At 39.1% G+C, this 23940-nt stretch overlaps 2 protein-coding genes across 2 annotated transcripts; one reads left to right on the top strand and one right to left on the bottom strand.

Annotated features, from left to right (window-relative positions):
* Positions 1–22: 22 nt before the first annotated feature.
* On the top strand, positions 23–5090 carry EMG1 (EMG1 N1-specific pseudouridine methyltransferase). The gene is made up of 6 exons (XM_070938418.1): positions 23–395; positions 1116–1217; positions 1669–1810; positions 3201–3259; positions 3336–3485; positions 4831–5090. Exons 1-6 carry the CDS (start codon positions 261–263, stop codon positions 4942–4944), a joined length of 702 nt encoding a protein of 233 aa, XP_070794519.1. The 5' UTR covers positions 23–260; the 3' UTR covers positions 4945–5090.
* Positions 5091–6139: 1049 nt separating this feature from the next.
* On the bottom strand, positions 6140–23717 carry LPCAT3 (lysophosphatidylcholine acyltransferase 3). The gene is made up of 13 exons (XM_070938414.1): positions 23497–23717; positions 15709–15816; positions 15500–15606; positions 15224–15317; positions 14936–14973; positions 11001–11179; positions 10601–10709; positions 9557–9643; positions 8676–8842; positions 7735–7882; positions 6749–6907; positions 6534–6660; positions 6140–6453 (listed from the first exon to the last, which is right to left on the bottom strand). The coding sequence occupies exons 1-12, from the start codon at positions 23624–23626 to the stop codon at positions 6544–6546; spliced, it is 1443 nt and encodes a 480-aa protein (XP_070794515.1). The 5' UTR covers positions 23627–23717; the 3' UTR covers positions 6140–6453; positions 6534–6543.
* Between the last annotated feature and the right edge of the window lie 223 nt (positions 23718–23940).

Raw genomic sequence — 23940 nt, 5'->3', positions numbered from 1 at the left:
GAAGGGCTTTTCCGCTGGCGCAGGCGCGGCCTTCGAGCACCGCGAGGCAGCCCGGAAGCCTAGGGGCGCTTCGTCATTTGCGGCTCGGCCCCTCTGGAAATGCAGCGCGTTCCCCTGCGAACAGTGCGGGGCTTGGTTTCCATCCGGGGCTGCTCGAGCGCCTTGAAGCCAAAGGGCAATTCGGGAACAGGAAGTGGCTGACCCTGGAAGAGGAAGCCGCTGAGCCCGTGGGAGAAAGGCGCGAGTTCGCCGCTTTAAAGATGGCGGCGGACCCCGTGAGGAAGCGTCCCCATCCGGAGGGAGGCTCTGCGGACGGTGAGGGGTTTGATCCCCGCCGCGCCGGGAAGAGGCGGCTGGTGGTGATCCTGGAGGGGGCGTCGCTGGAGAGCGTCAAGGTGCGGGCAAGCGCTGCTGGCCACTGTCCGGGAGAGCGCTGGGCAAACCTTTAAGCCCGGGGGAGAGTACGGAGGTGGGTCCGGGAGGAGAAGCGGCTTTGAACTTCCCTTCCGAAGCAGTCGCCAAAGTCAAAAGCTGCTTCGGGATGGGCGGGAGCGGCTTCATCGCCTTTCTCGGAAACACGCTGGATTTCATCTGTGTGAGGGAGAAAGATCCTGTTCCGATGGCAGCGTTTCTCGGCCAGCAATTCCCAAGCTGGTTATGTCCACGTGCGGAGCGAGAGCAACCACCGGAATCGTCACTCTGGATTCTGGAAATTGTAATCCCAACATTTGGACGGCTTTAAAAAAAAAATGCCGGGAAGAAGAACCGAGGGGAGGTATTATACCTATATGGAGCCGTGTTATCAGAGGCGATATATTTATGCATAGGTGTCTTTAAGGTCATAACTAAGTATGGGATGCAGAGGTCTTAGTTTCTGAAAATACTGTGTTAGATTAAGAGCGCTGGTAAGGGGAATTCTCTTGAGAAATAAAATTGCCATTTCCTCCCACAAATTCAGTTTATGGAGTGCCATAAGATGCGTTATACAGAACTTAAATGTCTCTTGCTTATGAACCAATGGTGTAGAATCAGAGTGTTCAGAAGCCAATAGAAAAGATTATCTAGTAGTATGGATGGGAGCTTTTCCTAATTTGGCACTGTTTTATTGTTTTAAGGTTGGGAAAACATATGAATTGCTTAATTGTGACAAGCATAAATCCTTGCTTCTGAGGAATGGCAGAGACCCTGGAGGAGTTCGACCAGACATCACCCACCAGGTATTCTATGCAGGTTTAAGTCCAGTTTTATGGCCCACCTCTGTTCCTGAAATATTAATTGGGAAATTACATAAATGAAAAGGCAAGAAATGCTGGCAATTCTATTTTTGAATCAAACCACAAATGCTCATTTTTATTTTTTCACTATCAGCTCTTTGTTATTTTATATATATACATACATACATCATACACACACACACACACACTCTAATACTTACTTCAGGAACTGTTCTTTCTCAAATATTCTTTACAATAGTCATTAATTGTTCTGAGACGGGTGTCAAACTGGCAGCCTGCGGGCAGGATGTGTCACACATAGGCCACGCCCACTCCAGCTCCACGAAGGGAAAAAACAATGTGACGCCGCAAGTTTGACATCCGTGTTCTGAGATACTTCCTAGATTTTGCTTTCTAAATAGGTACATGTATGATTTTCCATTTTTTAATTTAGAGTCTCTTGATGCTCATGGATAGTCCTTTGAATCGAGCTGGCCTTCTCCAAGTATATATCCATACAGAAAAAAATGTTCTTATTGAAGTCAATCCACAGACAAGAATTCCTCGCACCTTTGATCGTTTTTGTGGTCTTATGGGTAAGAAATGCAACTAAGATACATCGCCCTGAATTAAGTATACTGAGCAATGTTTGTCTGTGGATCTTTGTAGACTATTAAACTAGTCTAGTTTGGGATCTTTTACTGGTACAGGTGCACAGTCTTGCAGAATGTTTATATGGGGTAACCTAAATAGTTACATTTCCTGGTACTGTTAGTTTATAACCTGTCCATCATTTAGCATAACTTACTAAAACAATGGATTTTCCAGCACTGTTTCTGGAACATATTTGCCTTTTTGTTGAGCATGGAAATACAAGATGTTTTATATTCAGTACAAAAAGTAAGATCTTAAAGAGGAACAAATAAAAGGTTGGAATTATACTGGGAATTGAACTATAAAAAGTTGGTGAAGTTCACTGTAGTTTACATATAATTATAATTTAATGAAATACATGGATGTGATTATGTTCCATCTATTTTATATTTATGTCATTAACATTTTACCATGTGGCACCATTTTTAAAAGGGTCAAAGGCTCCATATATGGTCCTGAGTCTTAGTCACTTGTGCTTTACATTGCAAATGAGAATCCATTCAACCTCTTAATGGGTAGACAACCTGACTTTCTGTATGATTCTGCACTTTATCAGTCCATTGGTCTGGTAAGAAGGCTAGAGCGCCATCATCTGGGTTTAAAATAATATTACCTTATGTGTGCTAAATTAAATCACTTTACCTTTCCGGGGCTGATAAATGGATATTAGTTTTCCCTGTCAGGTCATATTTAATTACCATATATACTCGAGTATAAGCCAAGTTTTTCAGCACATTTTTTATGCTGAAGAAGCCCCCCTTGGCTTATACTCGAGTGAGGGTCCCACTTACCTGTTCTCTAGTGCAGTGCGGGTGTTCTCCGGTCTCTCCCGCTCATCTGTGGGCGCCTGCAGCCTCTGTGGGTGGTTCGATAACTGCTGATATCACTGCTCTTCTCCCGGGCTGTGACCAATGACGTAGCCTTTATAGTCTTACCCGTGCGTGGTCACGCCCCTTGCTCCGCCTAAGCATTGCTGAATACAAGTACCGGTATATCTCTGGTCTTGGATATACAGTACGTTTATTTAGGATTTTTACTCTTGTTTTTAGCTTGGTTGCTGATTGAGCTATTTTTGAAATTTACCGGTAGCTGCTGCATTTCCCACCCTAGGCTTATACTCGAGTCAATAAGTTTTCCCAGTTTTTTGTGGTAAAATTAGGTGCCTCGGCTTATATTCGGATTGGCTTATACTCGAGTATATACGGGGTAGGTGGTCATGAATTATGCATTAGTTTGTGGAAAAAGAAAATATTCTGAAAACCACTGGGATAAGTTGCAAGCAACTAACAGTATATGCTTCTGTGTTCTCAATGTTTCTTTGTCTCTCCTTAGTTCAGCTGCTGCATAAGTTTAGTGTCAGAGCTGCTGATGGCCCTCAAAAGCTGTTAAAGGTAATAATTCTACTATAATTCTATAGAAGATTAATTATGTTTCTATTACCAGCTTAATCCAGCTTTTCTTCTGTAGGTCATAAAGAACCCAGTGACAGATCACCTCCCTGTGGGCTGCGCAAAAATAGGCACCTCTTTCTCAGCCCCTCAGGTGACAGACATTCGTGACCTAGTCCCTACTGCAGACCCTATAGCCATAATTGTGGGAGCGTTTGCTCATGGATCGGTAAGGCTTGTATATGTTCTTAGACTGTCTTTATTTGTTAGTCAGTGATCTCACCTCCATCTTGAGGTTCTGGCAGCAAAGGTAATTCAGGTAGCCCTTGATTTACAACCACAATTGACCCCCAAAATTTCTGTTGCTAAGCAAGACATTTTGTTAAGTGAGTTTTTTCCCATTTTACAATCTTTGTTGCCACATTTGTTAAGTGAATCACTGCAGTTTTTAAGTTAATAACACAGCTGTTAAGTTGATTTGGCCTCTCCATTGACTTTATCAGAAAGTTGCAAAAGGTGATTACATGACCTCAGGACACAGCAACTGTCATTAATATGAATCAGTTGCCATGCATCTGAATTTTGATCAATGACCATGGGGAAGCTGCAACAGTTGTAAGTATGAAAAATGCTAATGTTATATTTTTCAGTGTTGTTGTGTCTTCAAATTGGTCTAAATCAAGGACTACCTTTATCAGTGATGGCTAACCTTTTTGCCATTGCGGGCCAGGAGAGGGGGGCGGGGGAGGGGCATGCGCGTGTGCCCACACCGATAATTCTATGCGCCCTGCCCTGTGCATGCATGCGCAAACACACACACCCCTGCTCCTGGCATGCAATGGCCTGGTAGGCCCGTTTTTCTTTCTTACCTGGTTCCAGATCCTCTCTATTTATCTGGGAAGGGAGAAAACAGCCTTTCTCACTCCCTCAGAGGCCCACCAAAGGCCTGAAACGGCCCATTTCCAACTCCCAGTAGGACAGGAAGTGACGTTTTTTGCTGTCCCCAGCCTCTCTAGGAGTCTCTGGAGGCTGGGGACAGCAAAAAACATCACTTCCTGTCCCTCCGGGAGTTGGGAAATGGGCCGTTTCAAGCCTTTGGAGGGCCTCCGAGGGAGTGGGAAAGGCTGTTTTCACCCTCTGCAGATGCAGAGAGAGGATCTGGAGCCAGGTAAGAAAGAAAAATGGGCCTTCCCCAGCCCCTCTGGAGGCAGGAAACAGCCTGTTTCCCTACTTCTGGTGGGCCCAGAAGGCCCGAAAATCAGCTGGCCGGTGCGCGCATGATGCCAGAGCTCAGCTGGCGTGCCCACTGATATGGCTACGCCATCACGGACCTATATTGCCCCTTGTTATAGAACTGGATTAAGTGTCTTAACGTGAGGGTGGGAATACTAGAGGGATAGTGCTTAATAGTCACTAATTATGGAGTTGATTTTTTTGAGTGCACCAATTTACAGAGTTAGAGACAGAAATCTTGTTTTCTGGAAAGTTAGATCATTTGTCTAATTTATATTCTCATCTAGATATTAATGTAACCTATATGCTTTAGAAACTTGACTGTCATTGTTCTTTTTTAGCTTAATGTTGACTACACAGAAAAGACCATCTCTATCAGCAACTATCCACTTTCTGCTGCTTTGACTTGTGCTAAAATCACCACAGCTTTTGAAGAAATGTGGGGAGTGGTATAAACTTCCTGTTTTGCTTATAGATTCGTAGCCTATGATATTTTGGTCTAACAGGCTCTTTGTTGTAAATGTTATGTACTGTACCCTTATTTATGGGAAATACATCCTTAATTACTTTTTTTGTAGTAAATAAATAATTTTTGTATATAGCAGTATTAGCACTTCATAGTGCTCTACAGCCCTCTCTAAATGGCATACAGAGTCAGCATATTGCCCCTAACAAATGGTCCTCATTTTACCAACCTTGGAAGGTTGACTCAACCTTGAGCCGGTCAGGATTGAACTCCTAGCAGTGAGCAGTTTCGCCTGCAATACTGCATTCTAACCACTGCACCACCACAGCTCTTAATTCATGATTAGCAATAGTTGCTGTATATTTCCACCAGGTTTCCCACCCCATTTCTTTTTCCTCCCCAAAATTATTTTAATCAAAAGATAAATATGAAACTGGTATGGCACAAAGCCCTAACTTCTAGCATCTTATTTGTTTATTCAATTTTTTAGGCCCTTTAACATGTCCTCTGGGATTATAGAAAACTTCCTGGAGACTTAATTTTCCTTTGTGATTTGCTATGCTTTTGCCATGACAGTCACATACAATTGGCAAGTCTCAAGACAGTGTTTTCACCTATACCCAGTCTAAAAAAATACTTCCCTGCTTCTCCATGAACTATGGCAAGTCTGTTGAATAAACAGTTTTGGAGGCTAAAGACCGCTGAATAACATCAATACCATCACTGTTTCCAGAGGTAGCCTCACAATCCAGTGATGCCAAACTGATAAGATATGCATACTATTTTGTTACTTGCCCTCCTGAAGATGCTTGTGACTGTTTTGTCTCCTCCAAGTGATCAGGAGAAATAGAATTATCAGAACAAACACTAAAGTGTTTGTTAACGCTAAAGTGTACTCACCACTGCTGAATCTGTACAACTGGTATTGTATGTAAGCAATTATCTGTACAAAAAGAGGCGTACTCGGTTGCTGTGGTGCACTTCATTAAAGGCACAAGAACAAGGTGTGAAGATAAAATGGGTAACCTTCATGTGCATCCAGGAGACAGTCAATCTCTGAAGAATCAGTATATCACATTTAACTATGTTCCTCATTTTTACCATAAGTTACAAATAAAACTAGTAAGAATAGAAAAACAGTACCAGTTCCAAAATCTGGTGAAAAGAAGCAGCTGAAGCATGAATGAAAAACCAACTTGGACCAATTTTATCTAGTGGAATTGGAAAGTAAAAAAGTCAGGCAAATGCTCCATTCCTAGATGGCAGCTGGATCAAGTGCTTTACAATCATCTTGACACTGCAGAGGTGGAAGTGTCTGGGGAGAAGTTGAGATAAGGCAACCTGTAGAAAGGGTAAAGAGGTCTGCAGCCTGTTTCCCTTAGTTTGGGGTCTTGACCCCTGTGCTCTTTCACCCCAGTCACTGTAATACAGTTCGTCCACAGCAAATTTGGCAGGTGATGCTTCAACCATCCTGTAATAAATGCACACGTGGTACAATCTGAAAGGAAAAACAAAAGTCAACTAGATGTCATCCAAGACCACTATGCACTAGTGACTAGTCAAAAGCAGTTCTCTCACCTTTTGGCTGTTACTCATCTTTCTTTAACTTTTCTTTTCGTGGCACAAATATTTTTCGGAAATAAGGCAATATAAACAGCAATGTAAAGAACAACACATGGCCTGCGAAATAAATAGACATGTACACCTGCAAAAGAGGATGAGGAAGTCAGTGTGCTGTCTCTTTCTCCAGCCAGTAAATAGAGGGGAAATAGAGAATCGGGCTCCTTTGGTACCTTAATCCACTTTTCCCAGGTAAAGAGGCAAAATGGTACTAGAGAATATCCCATGAACATCCAGTGAATAATTTGCTGAATCAGGTAGAAGAAGGGCCTCAGTATGATGTTTGAAGCCAAAGCAGACAGAAATGGACTGTCATTTACCAGTTTAATAGCCTGTAATTACAAAAAACCAAAACCACAATAAGCTTTATGCTTACAGTTGAACAAACAAAACATGGCTCTGTGCTGCTTACCCATTTTTTACTTTCCTTCCTCCCAGAAAAATCTCTTCAGTGAGCTTATTGCCATCTCACTCTAGCAGTAGTTGCTTCAACAATCATTTGGTATTTCAATAAATTATAACAAGTTGCCGATCAGCCTTGAACTGCTCAGCTTGAAATTGTCCTGGGTTCATCAAGAGACTGTTTCCCTAAGCCAATGTGTTGCAGCTGTCAACCACCTCAAAGAATGTAATCTGCATTTATTTATTTTCCTGCATGGATTTACATTTACTAATGCCTTCTGCACACTGAAATGCACAGACTTAACATTTTATTTAATTCTCTTAAGAAGAGTTCAACTTAACAACTTAGCATAAATGTGTCACTGAGGAAGCTCAAAAGCAACTTTCAGTACTTAAGAGTCTTTGCACATTGTGATAATTGCTGGATTCATCCATGTGCTAAACTGTAATCTGAAACAACCTGATTCAATGAACTGAATGAACCAAATGCAGGTTTAGGGGCTTCTGATCTTGCTCCTTTTACTAGAATGAAAGCAATGTCACAATGCAGGTTCCATTCCCGCTGAGCATAAGTGCAATGCTGCATGTAGAAAACAAGTGGGGCTTGCAGCACACCACGTATTATCAGTCTGATTATTCTTATTTGTGCCCACGGATGCCTCAGCACAATTTTGTCAGTCAATCTATAATTCATTCATTTTAAAGTGGATCCAGATATTAAATATTATCTTAAGATAACGCTTTAAAAGGTCCTCACCTGCCGCTCCACAATGACAATCAGGAACTCCATTTGGAAGCAAACTAGATACCCACAGTGTAGCCCATGCCAGAGGGACAGGAAAAGCAAAGATAAAGCTTGCGATAGTAACTTGTTCCCCAGGAATTTCAGACGTTTGTATATATAGCTAGGAATGGAAATGTAATACTGTCAGGGCAAGTGTCAACATTATTTTGTTTCTCCAGAAAAAAAACACTTAACAAAGACATCCAAGAAACTGCCAACATTTTATTCTTTTAACTTCAGGCTGTCCAAAATAAAGGGCAAATGTTAAAATTTAGCAGTCTCTAGCTTTGAATGGTGTGAGAATACAAGTTGCTTACTAAAACTTCCAAATATAAAAGGTCCTCAGTGGGAATACCAGAAATCAGGGATACTGTTTCAGTGCTCTGAATAGCTCCTTGCTCTTAGTCAAAATAATTCCTAGAATAATTTTTTTTTTTTTTGGAAGTGGGAGGAGACCTTAGCTGCATTTCTTTAATCATGGAACAAAACAACATACATTTAATTCTTACTCCCATTCTAGGCATTGATTAGCCCAATTCTCTTAGCCTCCAGCTGTATATTCTCTGCTTTTCGAGACAAACAGCAATCTTGGGAGGCTTAACATTTTTAGAGGACTACAAACTGCAATGGGTTAGGCAATGATGCAAGCGGGCAGAGTCATATGATTGAGTGAGTTTTTGAGTTTTCTCTGTTTTTGTGTTTGTGCATTATGTTGCTCAAATTCCCTGGGAGACCTGCAGCTGATTTTCTGCACTAGTGGTCAAAAATACTCTGGGAGCTGCAAATTGTTCATTCAGGCTTTGCACACAAAAATCACCTAATCTCCTCAAACACAATCCTATCATCCCATCCCATCCCTCTTGCTGTCCAGCTGACTCAAACTGTTCTGCAGAAAACAGCCAAGTTATGCTCACCGGGCTACCCAGTTGTTGGTGTTAGTATTGAAGGAGGCAATGGTTCCTGTAAAATAAGGAGTTGTCTCGAATGTCCAGATTTTCATGTTGGCACAAGCATCCCACTGTGGTACGTCCTTTTCATCCCTTCCATTGTAGCCTAGTCCAGTTAAGATGCAAACTCCTTCCTGGGATGAAAATAACATAGGATTATTAAGTTCTGCCAATTAGATATTATTCTATCTAACCTGATTAGAAAACATTCAGTCCTGGATTATGGGCTAGACGAAGAACAACAAGCTAAAATTAATTAGTAGCGAAGTGAGCTAGAGATGAGACTCTCCCTGAAAGAAGAGATCTCCAGCTTGATCTGGATTCACATGTGGCAGCTGTGGTGAGAAGCATAGATTTGAACAATTAAAGGAAACCCACTAGCTACAATGATTTTTGAAGTGGTCACATTCAGCTATTTTTCCCCACCTTAGTGACAGCTTGAACTATTATAACAGATTCTATGTGGGAGTAATCTTGAAAAGCGTCTGGATGATGTAAATTGGTACAAGATTTGCACTAAATCCAAACTGCTTCCTGGGTACAGGATTGATGTTATTTTTTAAACTACTGAATATGTTAGATTAGCTAGAACTGCCCTCAGCTGCCCGAGTAATAAAAGCCTAAATATCAGTTGGGAACTGTGTTTGCCTTTTACTCTCTCTCTATAAAGATGCATCTCTCTTGCGAGGGGCTTTGAAGATTAACAGATTTATGTTTTGTGGTTACTTGTTTTATTTATTTTTCTATTCAGTATATATATTGTTGTTTAGTAGCTGGGTTGGTCCTTTTCAAAACAAAGGTGACCCCAAATTAAGAAAGGAAATAAATTGGCCAACTTCCAGGCTTACCGTCACTAGCCAACAGGTAACGTACTTGTAAAGCATTATCTTGCCCCAGATCAATATATAAAAGCAGCGAAACCAGAAGGACAGTTTCTGCATTATAAGAGCACATTTGTAAAATAAGATTAGTGTCAGAAGCCAAAACATTTTTTGTATAAATACCTAGCATTAAACATTTCCCAAGCTTATGGTATAAAAATATACTTCAATATCATAAACCGATCATAAAAGTATTTTATATTTAAAGACATTTTCAAATATTAAAATAAAATCATACAGTAAATACCAAAAAAAATGTCCCCGCTTAAAAGCCAGAAGGAGCAAATTTATTTTTAATAGTCCAGCATTTAATCTTAGGTAAAAATAAGGCCAACCTCAGAACCTGAAATAGGGCACTTTCAGAAATAGCTTTCCTGGTCTCAAATTTTGGAACAGTATTAGCATACAAGAAAGCCATGGCAGGCAAAATGTGAACTACTAAGAAATTGTTAGGATGTGTAAATCAAAGCATTGAGTACATGCATTCCCACAGAGAACATCTGCGAATTTGACTCAGGTAACCCATGAAGTAGCTTTATTGTAGATAGTAGTGATACATAGGCACTGTTTTCCTTCATCAAAAGATACTACTTATAAAAAGTTGAACTTTCAAAACAGGTGTGTCTGTGTATAAAAGCAAATAGTGGGGGGGGGAACAGTGGTAAAGAAAGATACTTGGTTGTTTTTCTGGTGCTGTTTTAGGAACAAGGGATACTGTTGCATTTGTATTAGCAGATGACTAAAAGCAAGCTATTCAATCTAATGCCCCTTAGATTGGTTGCATTTCAAATCTTATGTTGGTTTGAAATCCTGGAAATTTAAATTCAGCACATCTGGATGACACAAAATTGAAAAACAGTAGGTCAGAGAGCTTTATGCTGTTATTCAAAAGATGATCATTATAAAGTTTCTTGTGAGCTAAACTGTAATCCTAATGTAGCCAAACACTATTTTTATTCTTGATTTTATTCTCCTTAATATGAAGTTATAGAAGCCTTTAGCACTACTTACCATATAATCATCAGAGGTAAGATATTCCTCAACAATATAAGGTGATGCCACAGTGTAGATTATCATGAAGAAAGTTCCCAGAAGTAGACGTTTAAGAGCAGGAACAAAGCTGTAACAAATGTCAGAAAATCCAGACTCCCTCTAGTGTCATATTTCAAAACAAGGGGAACATGTGGTTTGGTTGAAATGGTTCACATAACATCAGCATTTCACAACTAAAAGATTATTCTGTAAGGGTTCTGCCATATTCCTGAAGAAGTGAAAATCCCCATATGGGAAATAGTATCCCCAATGCAAATAGTATCAACAATGTTGGGCTAGTTTGGGAGCTGCATAGATGTATCCTTAACGAGAAAGACTTTGGCAGTTGGTTTGTAGAGGCCTCAGCATGGAAGATTACCTGTTGGGTCTTTGGCCTGGAACATCAGTCAGCTCACCCTTCACCAATTTCTGATATCGTGTCATGGAGAACTGAGGGCCCACCATGAAGGCACCATAGAAATAGGTGAAGCCAGAGACCTCAAGCAAAGTAGGAACTCCCCGGACAGCAAACTGTTTTTGGTCAGGTTCTAGGGATTCCTGCACCATAAAAAAACAACAACACACTAACATTAGTGAAACCTTTCCTGTAAGGTTTTGAATCTCAAAAGAACCTGGTCTTCTATATCTAGACTTTACTCAGAGTTCAGAATTTCAACTGCTTGGCATAAATAAAAACTGTTAGGTGAAAAAAAAGTAATTCTTTAATCATTTTGAATGTTATTGTAAGCTGCTTCAAGGCCTCTTTTAAAGAGAAGTGGTATATAAAAATAAACAGAATACTGCTGCATAAATAGTGTACAGTAGAACAAATTGTACAAATATACGGTTGTAAAATTAAAAATAAGATGAAAAAATATTTCCTTTCCTGCTACATCCTTAATGCAATAAGCATTTCAAGTGCTTGCCAATTACAGTTTTATCAGTTTATTCTTTGGTAGTGCAGCAACAGATACCAGAGGTGGAGACAACCACAGTAGAACCCACGATAAGCTGAAGATTGCAGCACCTGGGAAGGTTACCAATATCTCTTTTCAAGCACTGTGCTTGGAACAATTTAACAAGCCATATGTTCCAAATGATTAAAAAACCCACTCCCCACACGAACAAGATACCCTTCCATTGTCAAACTGCCAGTAACCTATGGATGTCAGCAGATGGAACTCACACAATTTTTTTACATTACATTCTTCTTAAGCCACCTCACTGCTATTTATAGTCTTTGTCCAGAGACTTGAAGAGAAGCCGATAGAAAATTTATCTAAGCATTGTAAAATATTGAAAATAAAAAATCCAAATTGCAATATTCTCACCAAATCAACAATCTTTTAAAGGACAATTGTAAAATCTTGGATCTATAAAAACATGTAATAAGGCTAAACAGTTAAAATCAGAAAAGGGGGAAAAAGCATTAAATTGAACACCAAGTTTGCTATTTCAGTTTTTGTTTTCTCAAGATCAACATTTGTTGCTAAGCAAGACAGTTGTTAAATGAGTTTTGCCCCATTTTATGACCTTTACTGCCACAACTGTTAAACGAATCACTGCAGATGTTAAATTAGTAACATGGTTGTCAAGTGAATCTGGCTTCCCTATTGACTTTGCTCGTCAGAAGTTTGCAAAAGATGAACACATGATCCCAGGACACTAAAACCCAGCAGCTAAGTCTGAGTCAGCTGCCAAGCATCTGAGTTTTGATCACATGAGCATGGGGATGCTGCAATAGTTGTAAGTGGGAAAAATGGTTATTGGTCACTTTTTCAATGCCATTATAACTTCAAATGGCCATTACACGAACTTTTGTAAGTCGAGGACTACCTTCTCTGTAGTCTCAAGTATTAGAGATTTTTCTATTTTGCTAGAATTTGGCCTCTGTTAGTACAGTATGACTGCCTAATTTGGTTTTGACAGAATTAGCAGCAATTTTATTATCTTCAAATTTAGGACCTCAGAGACTGCCCATTTAACTCTGTTCCAGTGTCTGCCAAGAAGGGCTCTGAGTATTGCATAGAATGGGATCAGTGGGAAGTTTAGCTGCTGGAATTTGTATTCATACAGTAGAGTTAGCTTGAATGAAGCAATAAAATAGGCTAGTAAACAAATAAAAGAAATAATTTTAAAAATACGGAGATTTTATCTTAATATGTGTTTGCCTCCAACATTCCCATGAAGAACCTTTGCTATATTTTAAATAACTCTGTACTTACTCTGAGAAACATCCAAGTTGCATGCCTGATCATTCACTTCCACTTAGGAATGAATGTACTACAATAACAGTTTTAGCCACATGCACATAAAACATCTCATCCTTTCTTTGATTTTAGTTTGATGCATCGAATGCTTATAACTATTCAAATAAATGTTGTTAGCCTTTAACTTGACGGCTTACACTTTGAGTTTTTTTAAAGTCAGTAGTAATACTGTCTTTAATACAGAAGAGTTGGTGAATCAAATCTGGTGAACCAACACTGAAGTTCATAAGGGGGTTACTACCCTCCTTGGTCTTATTTGTAAATCTTCAGCTAAATGGAATACAATTATTTTTCTAACTGGTCAATGATGCCATGTTTTTTTTTGCTTTAATCTTCCATGTATATTTAATGGAAGCAAAAAGAAATGTTCATGATAAAGTTTGCACTGTTTAAATGAAGGAGTAAGGGTGCCACTGTCTAAGATCTATGAGATACAGGAATGTTCCTTTCTGCTTGAGTCTTTTTGAAAGATAATCGGATAAAAACAATTGTAAGTTTTATTTTCTTAATAAACACATAATTTTAGGCCCGCTATTTGCAGCTAAAGAGATTTACCGTATTTTCCGGCGTATAAGACGACTTTTTAACACATGAAAATCTTCTCAAAAGTCGGGGGTCGTCTTATACGCCGGATGTCGTTCTCCTGTAACCAGGCAGACCAGCCCGAAAGGCTCTGACGAGCCTTAAATGGCTCTGGCGATCCAAGCTCTGACGATCCCAGCTTTGCCTGCTAATCAGGCAACTCAGCTGGGATGCCAGAGCCATGTAAAAGGAAAAAACTTTTTTCCTTTTACATGGCTCTGCAAGCTCTGACGATCCCAGCTGAGTTGCCTGCCAATCAGGCAACTCAGCTGGGATCGCCAGAGCCCTGTAAAAGGAAAAAAGTTTTCCCCCTCCAGCTTGCTTACCTTAGCTGCTAATCGCAACGCTTGCCTTGCTTTGCTTGCCTGAATCCATTCCATCAGCAAGCCACTCCCTGCCTGCAATCAAGCAGGCAGGAGTTGTGGACTTCAACTCCCAGAATTCCTCAGCCAGCAAAACAAAGCTGGCTGAGGAATTCTGGGAGTTGAAGTCTACAAGTCTTAAAGTTGCCAAGGTTGGAGACCCCTGTTCTATTGGGTAAGTTTTTTTCCCCTTTGGGAACTTTAAAAAAAATAGTTAATTGGGATTTTTTTTTAGTTGTTCTTTTTTAGACCTAGCCATTTAAAGTTTAGGAAGTTTTAAATTTAGTTTTCATATAAAAATAAAAATAAAATAATATTTGTGCAGCTTTCTGAGATTTAGTGTGTTTCTGTAGTGTTTCGCTCTAACTACACAAACACACAAAATCTCACAAAGCTGTATGTGGAATTTTGTGTGTGTAAAGTGTGAAAGTTGTTTTTTTGGGCTTTTTGTGGCTGTGTGAGGTTCCTGCTTGTTGCAGGGGCCATTTTGGGTCTAGCACAGCTGCTTTTACATTGTGGGTGAGCCTGTTGTGTTGTGTTGTGTTGTGTTGTGTTGTGTTGTGTTGTGTTGTGTGTGTGTAAAGTGTGAAAGTTGTTTTTTTGGGCTTTTTGTGGCTGTGTGAGGTTCCTGCTTGTTGCAGGGGCCATTTTGGGTCTAGCACAGCTGCTTTTACATTGTGGGTGAGCCAGTTGATGTTTTTTAATTTTTATTTGGTGTGCGTTGGAAGAGGGGTAGTCTTATACAGTGAGTATAGCCCAAACCCTATATTTTAACAGGAAAAGTCGGGTGTCATCTTATACGCCCAGTCATCTTATACGCCGGAAAATACGGTAAGTCTGCTCACCAGCTTGACAGCTATCTGGACTTCAATTGCTGCAAGATCTCTTTCTCCTTCATTGTGAATTTCCACTAAGTATCTACATTTCATTTTGAAGTCTCAGTCTAAATGTGTGATGATTTATATCCTATAAAGAATATTCTGGGAATGTTTTCACAACCACAGGTGATCTGGTATGAGTCACAGAAGTGTTTTTAATTTCTCTTATGATTCCAATTCATGATTAAAGAATAATGGAGGGAAAAAACTGGTACTACTCACCTCTTCCTTCCTGCCTTCATAGTAATCAATAACCAAACCTACAAAAAATATACATTATCAAACAAGAAATATGCCTATTGAACACTTTGGGGGCAGCCAATATAGAACTGATATGGATCTAATCACAGCTCAGCTAAGAAACATCTGGGTATGAGTTGTCAGTTATGGTTTTTAAAGATATAAGAACTCTGGGATCTTCAAGACAATAAATTAAACCCACAAGACTGAGTATAAAGGGACCAGATGGAACTGCATAGGTCAGGAACTGCATGAAATGGAATTACTTACCAATCATCTTTAGAGTCAAGACACAATGTGGCATGGTCCATTTGATGTCATAGTGCTCTGTGGCCGTGAAATAATAGCCAGCCATCAAATATGTCTGAAAAATATTAGCTAAAATCACATGCTATTGCATAGATTGTTTTTTCTGCCTAAAATTTCCTCACAGTACTTGCTGAACCCATCAGACCCAGACAACATCAGAATTCCATAAAAAAGCATGAAGGGAGGAAGTATGTTCATTGGAGTTGGGTGGCTAAATTTAAATAAATAAATGTTTACCATCTGAAAGCAGAAGGTAGTGGCAATGGCAGTGACTGTGCGACCCATGAGCCTCAAGATGAGAAACTGTACCAAGACACATATGAGAGAGTGACAGAACTGTGGCCCTAAGAAAGTAAATAGAAGTGATTACAAACACCTTACAGACAAGCAGCATTGCACATCCTCCCAGGCACCTTCCCAGTGCTCTCTTCTTCTAGCTCTCTTACCAAAGTTGAAGTAGGCAAGTGAAAGTCCTATTATTGTATTATAGATGTGGATGAGGTAGTCACTTTTCTGGAAAAGGAAGTAGCGTTGGAACAAGGCAAAGGGGTATCCTAAAGAGAGAAAACAAGTGAAATCAATACAGTGCATCTGTATTTCACAACATTCAATTATATATATTCTTATATTCTGATCTTCTATCCAAAACGTAGGCCACTTTTTGATAGCCAACAGCGATAGCTTTAGGGGAATAGGAAGCTATAAAATGAGTAAACTGATCTTACAAAATTTGGAGACTGTATTTTTGGAAAGAACAAATGGTTGTTCAACCGCTTGTTAGGTCTGTTTCTTTTGAACAATTTAAATCATTCTAGTAGTATGTTCCAGGCATGGGTTTCAACCCACCAAGTTTCAGTAATTGCAACAATGTACCTGCCCTCATGTACTAGATTTCAACTTTACCCTCTTTGTTCCTCATTCTTTATGTATATGGGCATCCGAGTCCTTTTTGACTAACTCTGCGTCTGTATTTATAATGGCAGTAGTTCTACTCTACTATTTATTTATTTATTTATTTATTTATTTATTATATTTCTATACCGCCTTTCTCCCGTAGGACTCAAGGCGGTGTACAGTCAAGAAAAATATAGACACACAAACATCATAAAATTGCTAATTAAAATTGTTACTTAGTTTGGTCAATTAAATAAAACCCAGAATTAGATAACATTTAAAAAATCATTTGTATAAAGTTATAGTACAAAAATGGAAACAATGTTTTTAGTTCTAAGTTTTTCATTGCAGTAGAGGCAAATATGCCTTGTAACACCACTAGATATATATTTTTTTCCTTTTTTACAGTTGGAAAAGATATTCAGTTATTATTACAGCTGTGAATTTTTAATAAGGAAGGAACCTGTAAATGTTACATTTTCAAAAACTGCCCATCACCCAATTTAAGTGTTTGCATCTCAATAATCCAAATTAAAAGCTGAATCTGCACGGTCCTCAGAAAAGCAGCCTTCACAAACATAATATTCTCCAGATGTGTTGGTCTACAATTTCCTTCATCCATAACCAGTCTTCCTTATGGTGGCTGAGGATGATTGGAACTGTAGTCCAGCACATTTAGAGGACTCTAAAATAAAAAAAATCTGTAATAAAGACATAGCCTCTCCTATATTTCATCCTTAAATCAGGACCAATTGATGCAGTCCTATGGTTTCAACTTCTAGGCATTTTTTGTTCTCTGTACAATTCCTCTGAAGAGGATTTTCTTCAAAATGTTTTGGGATCCATATTAAAAGTAGTACACCATATTTTTTCCCCATCATGTTGGAAACCACAGTAATTATAGTTTTCTATAGTAAAATATGTTTAAATAAGTTTTATGTATCCAAATCTCCCTAAACCGATTATTAGAAAATGGGGAAAATAATCAAACATTACGAGTGACTTCAAATATTAAGAGTAACAGAACTCAGGAAAAACAGTAAAATTTGCTTTGACCCTTTAATGATATGTACAAGTGTAACCCCTTACTTTCTTTCCTGCCTTCTATACTGATGCGATAACTAAAGCTTTATAGATCTGCAATGCACCTCAGCATATATAGCCCAAGTTCCTGTTTCAAATAAGCAACATAAATTTAAATTTCACTCTAAAATAGCCACAGGAAAGTTTCTATTGAAACTGTAAAAGGATTTCCTGAATTACTTCCTTAGAAGACATAGTCCCCAATTAAGACAATTATTTTGTCTCCCTAATCACAATATTTTCCTATGTTTTATAATGAGATATAAAATACTATGTAAGTAATCTATCCTAAGGTACTAATATTTTAGATGTCTTTATAAAATACTTTATCTTTTTCAAGTGCAGCCTGAGTTGCAAGCAAAGAAGCCACCTCAATTCACTTCTGTTTTGTCTTTGGCCAGGTTACATATGCAAGTTTCACAAACTGAACTTTTAAAACAAAACATGTCACATTCTGTAATACATGTTTTTCTGTCCACTAGACTACATACTGAAAATATGGTAACCCAGCTGCCATATAATATAGAAGCAATATCATAAACTAGATTTCACTCTCTTCTGTCCCTCTAAATCAATATGCCCATCTCAAGCTTCCTGGATATATGTTTTATACAGACATATATACATCAATATTAATACTCAGCTATTAATAAATATACAACTTCTACAAACATCTTTCTCACTTACAAAAATCCTGCAAAAGGAGACTCTCAATTTGTAGTTAATTTTGAAATTTTAGGAGATATAGCCTTTGCAGAGTTAATCCCAAAAATTTTCAAATAATTTCAAAAGCTCAAATCCATATTATTTATAAGCTGCCATATATCAGGTTTAACTGGTTTTTGAGGGAATCAATTAAACTCATCAGATTGTCGAGATTTCCACAGCACTATTAAAATAGCTCAATTGCATGGGAACATTTATATAGAAAATGAAAGTGTGTGATAAAAATGTACTGAAAGAAAAAGAAACACAGCAATCCATTGCCTGTGATTTGCATTTGTTTGTTTATACCTCTGGCTTAAATACATTTATGAAGATTATAAATCTAAGATGCAATTCCCAAAAGCAGCACTGGGACAAAACAGATGCATTCTGTGCAATGTATTTGCATATGTATATTTACCACTTTCTTTTGCTTCTCAGAACAATGCCAGGCTTAGAAAATACATACCCTTTTTTCAAATAAATCTGCAATTGTAATGGCAAATGTGTATTTTTAAGGACCAAGTTCACAGAACCATTCTGAACATTATGTTAATCATAATGTGCGTATCCTTTGCAAGATCATCACATATGCTGTCTTGTATACCTCCAAATTTTATCTACATACCCAGAGAAGCAAAGTATTTCAAAAGAAAAATGCTGATTTTCAGAATCCAAAATTATACAAACTGTAAGAAGCATACAGACTTCTTTAAAAGTTGCTGATGTGGAACTGCATTAAAATGAAAACCTGTAAACTTTGTAAGATTGTCAATCAAAACATTACATATTTCCTAGATCTAGGCTCATGTAAAAAATAATAGTCCACCTTGAATATACATTTAGTGAATACTCTGTTCCCACCAATGCACTTTTGTGCATTAAAAACTTCGCAAAATGCTTTTCCATTAGTTCACTGCCAACAAAACTGACAGATAGAAACCATGGATTATGACATTCCAGCATAGGATGTTTTCTTCAGAAGTCTATTTTAAATTGTATTATTTGTTCAATACATGTATGCTTAATTTACAGATACTTATTTTCCAGCTTTTTAATTTAAATCTGAAGTGCTTATATCTGCTAATGCTATTCTGCTTTCATAATTTTTTAATCCTTTTTGTATTACATACTTTTGATTTATATGGATTTTTTCCCTATAAACAATTGTAGAAATTGAGCAACAGGTTTGTAATTATTAGCAACAGATCCAAACTGTTTGAAAGTTCCTTCCATGAAAGCTGCATTGAAATGAATTATTATACAAATGAACAAAAGCTAGGAAAAGGTATCGAGTCAGAATGACTTTTTTCTGATTCCAAGTATACTATCCATTGTTCTTTCATTATTGCTTTCTATTTGTCAATAAATATCCCTTCCTTATCCCTTCAGGTTATACTTACCTCCAAATAACATTGCAAACAATCAACACGCTATTTCTGCTTCAGCTCAATGTTAACATTAAAAGAGCAAAATCATCACCATTACTATAATCTAATCTACTCAGACTGCCTGAGGTTTGGGGATTCCAATATTTCTCTATGAAGAATCACATAACAGTAACAGGGCATATACTTTGCATGCAAACATTTCTATCCCAGTATCTACAAAGAAAACTTCACCATGATGCTTAAGCCATCATAAAATGCTGCCAATCACAGGAGGCAGGACTGAATTGCATGATGTGGGATCCTGACTTGGAGGTTGGACTACTTTTTTCTCTCTCTCAGAAACAGGATACGGAACAGATTTGAGAACAAATCTTTGAGAAGATTTGAGTTCTGATGGCACCAGTAAGAGCTGATGGCAATGTAATAAACTTTTTTCAGTTCAGCATCAAATGATACAGCAATATTATTATTCCAACAAGAATATATATATAAGCTAAGAACTCCCAAAACCTGAATGTTAACCCCTATTTGACAAATGACATATAGGCAGGATACTAGAACTGAACATACATCAGATATGTCTTTTATTTATATTAAATTCCTGCTTTAAAAGCTACCAGAGGAAATTTGGGAAGTAAGTAAGCAATGGGAAAGCTAATGTGAAAAGGTAAAACCTTCTATTCCATGTAAACTTGAGGAATCTTGACAAGCCACAGTGCTGAATACATGTTCTATTTTGAATACATGAATACATGTTTCTATAATACATGGCTATTTTGAAGATCTTACACAACACCTTGGAAACCTTAATTAAGCACACACCTGAAATGAGAAAATATCTACAAATCTGCAATTCTCCCAACACATAGGTCTACAATGCAATCATCTTGGTGTTGCCTTAAAATAACCACCCATTTAGATTCAGGAACATACAGAAGTATGGAAGAGGGTACAGCAACAGTTATCTCAACATACAAGCCCTTAGATGAATGGTTAATGGAAACAGTGAATATAAGCACATGTGCATCTTTGGATAGGCATGTTACCTGATCTTCAAAAACTGGCAGAAGTACATTAAATTAAAGTCATTCTACTCTGAGATTAGCAGAGATTACAACAGAGAGAAGCTTGGGAAACAACTAAGTAGTTTTAACTATAGGAGAGAGAACTCCCTGGATGGGAAGGCCAAGATTTCTATAAGAGATACAGAATTAATTACTACTGGTTCTGTCATACTGGTGAAACCAAATAGCTTTTAAAACTTTGAGATGAAGTAAGATGCTGAGATCTATTACATAAACAAATGCATTCCACCTTTATATATCAATACAAGTGATTCTTAATTTGCTCTTCAGGGTATTCTTGACTATTAAGAATAGGAACAAAAAGAATTATGTAGCTCAAATGGATAGGATTCCATTGGCAAGATGTGCTGGATTTGGTCTCCAAAATTATATTGCTTTTCAGTTGAGAAAGCAGCACAGTAATGAACCAAAAAATCAGGTTTCCCTTCCCCAAAAAGTAATCAGTTATGATCCTAGTTCCTACTCTCTTCTACAAAGTAGCTTAGGCACTCCTGTGCTACACAGTTCTTTTACTTGAATGGACATGTGAATTAGAATGGCAAAACAATAGGTGCATAAGATAAGAGGATCAATCGAGACATAGTGTTCTTTATATATATACACACACTAGCTGGATACCCTTGCTTTGCTACTTATGACCATTTTTCACACCTTACAGCCATTGTAGCATCCCCGTGGTCTTGACAGACTCTCATTGTCATCATCACCACCAACAAAGTATATCTGGAGAAATGAAGGTTGCTGCCAAGGCCCCGCCATGATGCTCCCTATCCTGTGGTAGACCTGCCCATGCACTTTGAATGTTGGCATAAAATTTCCCTCCTTCACCTCTCTGGCTCCAAAAGACGTCATTTGGAAGCATCTGTTGTACTTCCGGGCAGCAGAAAGACAGTCTTTTCCCTTTAACTGGTGTTACAGTAGAAGGAACAGATTCGTCTGAACTGAGGAGGTCAGTGCAAGAAGTGAGTTGGGGCTGGGACACTTTGCAGGAGAAATTTGGTTCACAATCCGTTGGCTCAGTGGTGGTTGGTGATTGAAACACATAAGGGAATATCTCTCCTGCCGCCTTGAGTTCGGAATCAATTCCATAGGCGGAAGGCGTAGACATTTTGGTGAAGTAGCGATGTTCAGTACTCTAAGGACCCCCAGACTGCTCCTGAGTGAAGGAGTGGAACGTCTGCCAGTTTGACCTGACGTAACAGAATGTGAGGCAAGTGGCAGTTGGAACTTTTCATGTGGGGAGGGGGAGTAAAACGTCTAAATTCTTACCATCAGAGTGTGTTAATATACTGTATATGAATATATTGTATATGAAATACTAATGATCTGATGGTCATTTTGAAAAATCCTTTCTTAGCGAGCACCTAGAAGCCAAGAGGAACGTATTGCCAAATTTCAAATTTGTAGGCTTTACCATTCTGGAGATCTCGTGATGAATGAGTGGATTTTGTTTTTACATATATAGATATTATCTATCAACTGAATGGTAACATATTAGCTGGAATGAATTTTCAGTGATGAAACAAAACTTATATGCCATGTCACTGAGCTCAGGATCAATGTGGTTTAATGTCCTCTGGTATACATTATCATGTTTGCAATTGATAACATGGCTTTCTTTGTAGAAAATGAGAACTTTCCACTGAGCCCAAAAAGATTAAGCGTTGCTGTTGTCAACTTAGATCAGGGGTGTCAAACTCGCGTCTTCACATGACATATCACAACTTTTTCCTCCTTCACTAAACCGGGCATGGTATGGCCAGCATGTGATGCATCCAGCCCGCGTGCCATGAGTTTAACAGCCCTTAGATCAAAACATATAGAAGGATAACTTCTAGGGTTGAACGGTAATTAAAATAAGCAAGTGATACCTGTATTTTTTCTTACTAGTGCAAGCGTTCATAAAAAATAAAATTCTTCTGTGTTTTGTAAGAACACAATATAGCAATATTAATTAAATTATAGCAATAGTTCCATCTGGAACTATAATTACCACCTTCTCATGTTTCAACATCAGAGGTATTTCCAGATTCCCAGACCTAGGGTTCATTTTCACAATTTAGATTAACAAATTGAAACAGAACATAAGCAGTCATCTTCTTTTACGTAAATATGCATCGCTCCAACATCTACAAGCCATAATATTTTAAAGTTTTGCCAAGTCTTGAGCTAATGATTCATGTTCATTTCACATATTTAACCATCTCCTAAGAAAAACAATTCCTCATTCAAGCTTCTATTGCCGGTTGTTAACTACTGATGCAAAAGGCAGATAGAAAGGCTCATGAATTCTTAAGAAATGTCTGAGCAGAAATTGGGAGTGAAAAAGTTGCCATTCCTGAATAATAGCTTTGCTATCTTTTCTTTTGCTGTTTTTTCCCCCCCCGGAGTTTGTTATTCTAAATTTTAATGGGACCTTGCAACCAGTGGGCTACCACAGACAGAGAGAAGTACAGTCCATAATTCCTTCACCCTGTAATAGCTAGGATAAACAGGATAAACAGAGTCGTTAACACTTTAAAGACCTATCTCCACACTTTTTTTGTAGACACCCCTGGGGGGATATAAAGGAAAAAAAAGTCCGAAGGCGTAACTTGTCATGCAAGGCTCCTCGTTCACCCGGTTCCCAGCACTTCCCAACCATTAGAGAGCTATAGGAGCCCTAACCACCCCCTCCTTCGCAGACTGTCATTCAGAAGAGTTTGCTGCTCCAGAGATTTATGACAACCTGGGGCTGACGCCAGATATCTGTAAGGCAATAAGGACGACCATAAATGCAAAAAAAAAAAAAAAAAAAAAAAGGCATGTACAGGAGATCGTCTGTCAGAGCAGGCATGAAGGATCGCCCAGCCCACCGGGATCCGGTTTCACGGGGGCCGCCCCTACTCCTGGTGAGAAGCCCAGTCGCTCTCTCCCCGAGACCCCTGCCTCAATTTGACTCTGGAAAGGCAAGACGACGCGGGGCTTTTTAGGTATCCCGAGCGGCGGCGGGTGGGGGTGGGGGGGCCGCCGGGGCAGGCTCGCTCTCTCCCTCGTGGCACCGCACCGCTCGTCCCTCCTCCTCGCCTTTACTCACCCATGAAGATTGAGACGATGAGGCGAAGTGCTTGTTCCGAACTGCCCAACGACTTCGCTATGTCGGCCAGGCTCAGGCCGAGCCCGCGCCGCACCACGGCGGCGAGGGCGCTCCCGAGGTCTTCCGCCATCTTCTCCGCCGGGCCACCCAACCGAATCCGAACCCACTCCGTTACCCCTTTCGAACCCGGTTAACAGCCGCGGTAGTAGTACCGCCGCGGCGGCCCCCGCACCTAAGCCACGCCCCTGCCGACTTTTCTGACGCGCCGATTGGTTTCAAGACTCCCGGCTCCCACCTTCCATTGGCTAACAGGTGGCTGAAGGGTGGAGCAAGAACTTCAACGCTTAACTGAGGCAAAGGTTAGCCACACCTTTTTTACACCCCCCCTTCCCCTACGCACACACGTGAAGGAACATCTAGCTTGTTGAGAGTTGAGGGAAGCCA

This window comes from Pituophis catenifer, unplaced genomic scaffold (genome assembly GCF_029215685.1).
Source record: "Pituophis catenifer annectens isolate HBS135680 unplaced genomic scaffold, rPitCat1.0.hap2 SCAF_2, whole genome shotgun sequence".
NCBI lineage: Eukaryota > Metazoa > Chordata > Lepidosauria > Squamata > Colubridae > Pituophis > Pituophis catenifer.
The sequence above is the reverse complement of the archived record's forward strand: the minus strand, read 5'-3'. Positions and strand labels throughout refer to the sequence as shown.

What these genes read in the sequence shown, in the direction of transcription:
- LPCAT3 (XM_070938414.1), bottom strand. Translation starts at nt 23,626, where the DNA reads ATGGCGGAAGACCTCGGGAGCGCCCTCGCCGCCGTGGTGCGGCGCGGG. An exon ending in CTTGACTCTAAAGATGATTG is followed by an intron (nt 14,974 to 15,223) that starts GTAAGTAATTCC and finishes TATTTTTTGTAG; the next exon opens with GTTTGGTTATTGATTACTAT. An exon ending in TTACCTCTGATGATTATATG is followed by an intron (nt 9,644 to 10,600) that starts GTAAGTAGTGCT and finishes CTTATAATGCAG; the next exon opens with AAACTGTCCTTCTGGTTTCG.
- EMG1 (XM_070938418.1), top strand. Translation starts at nt 261, where the DNA reads ATGGCGGCGGACCCCGTGAGGAAGCGTCCCCATCCGGAGGGAGGCTCT. An exon ending in GACCAGACATCACCCACCAG is followed by an intron (nt 1,218 to 1,668) that starts GTATTCTATGCA and finishes TTTTTAATTTAG; the next exon opens with AGTCTCTTGATGCTCATGGA. An exon ending in GCCCTCAAAAGCTGTTAAAG is followed by an intron (nt 3,260 to 3,335) that starts GTAATAATTCTA and finishes TTTCTTCTGTAG; the next exon opens with GTCATAAAGAACCCAGTGAC.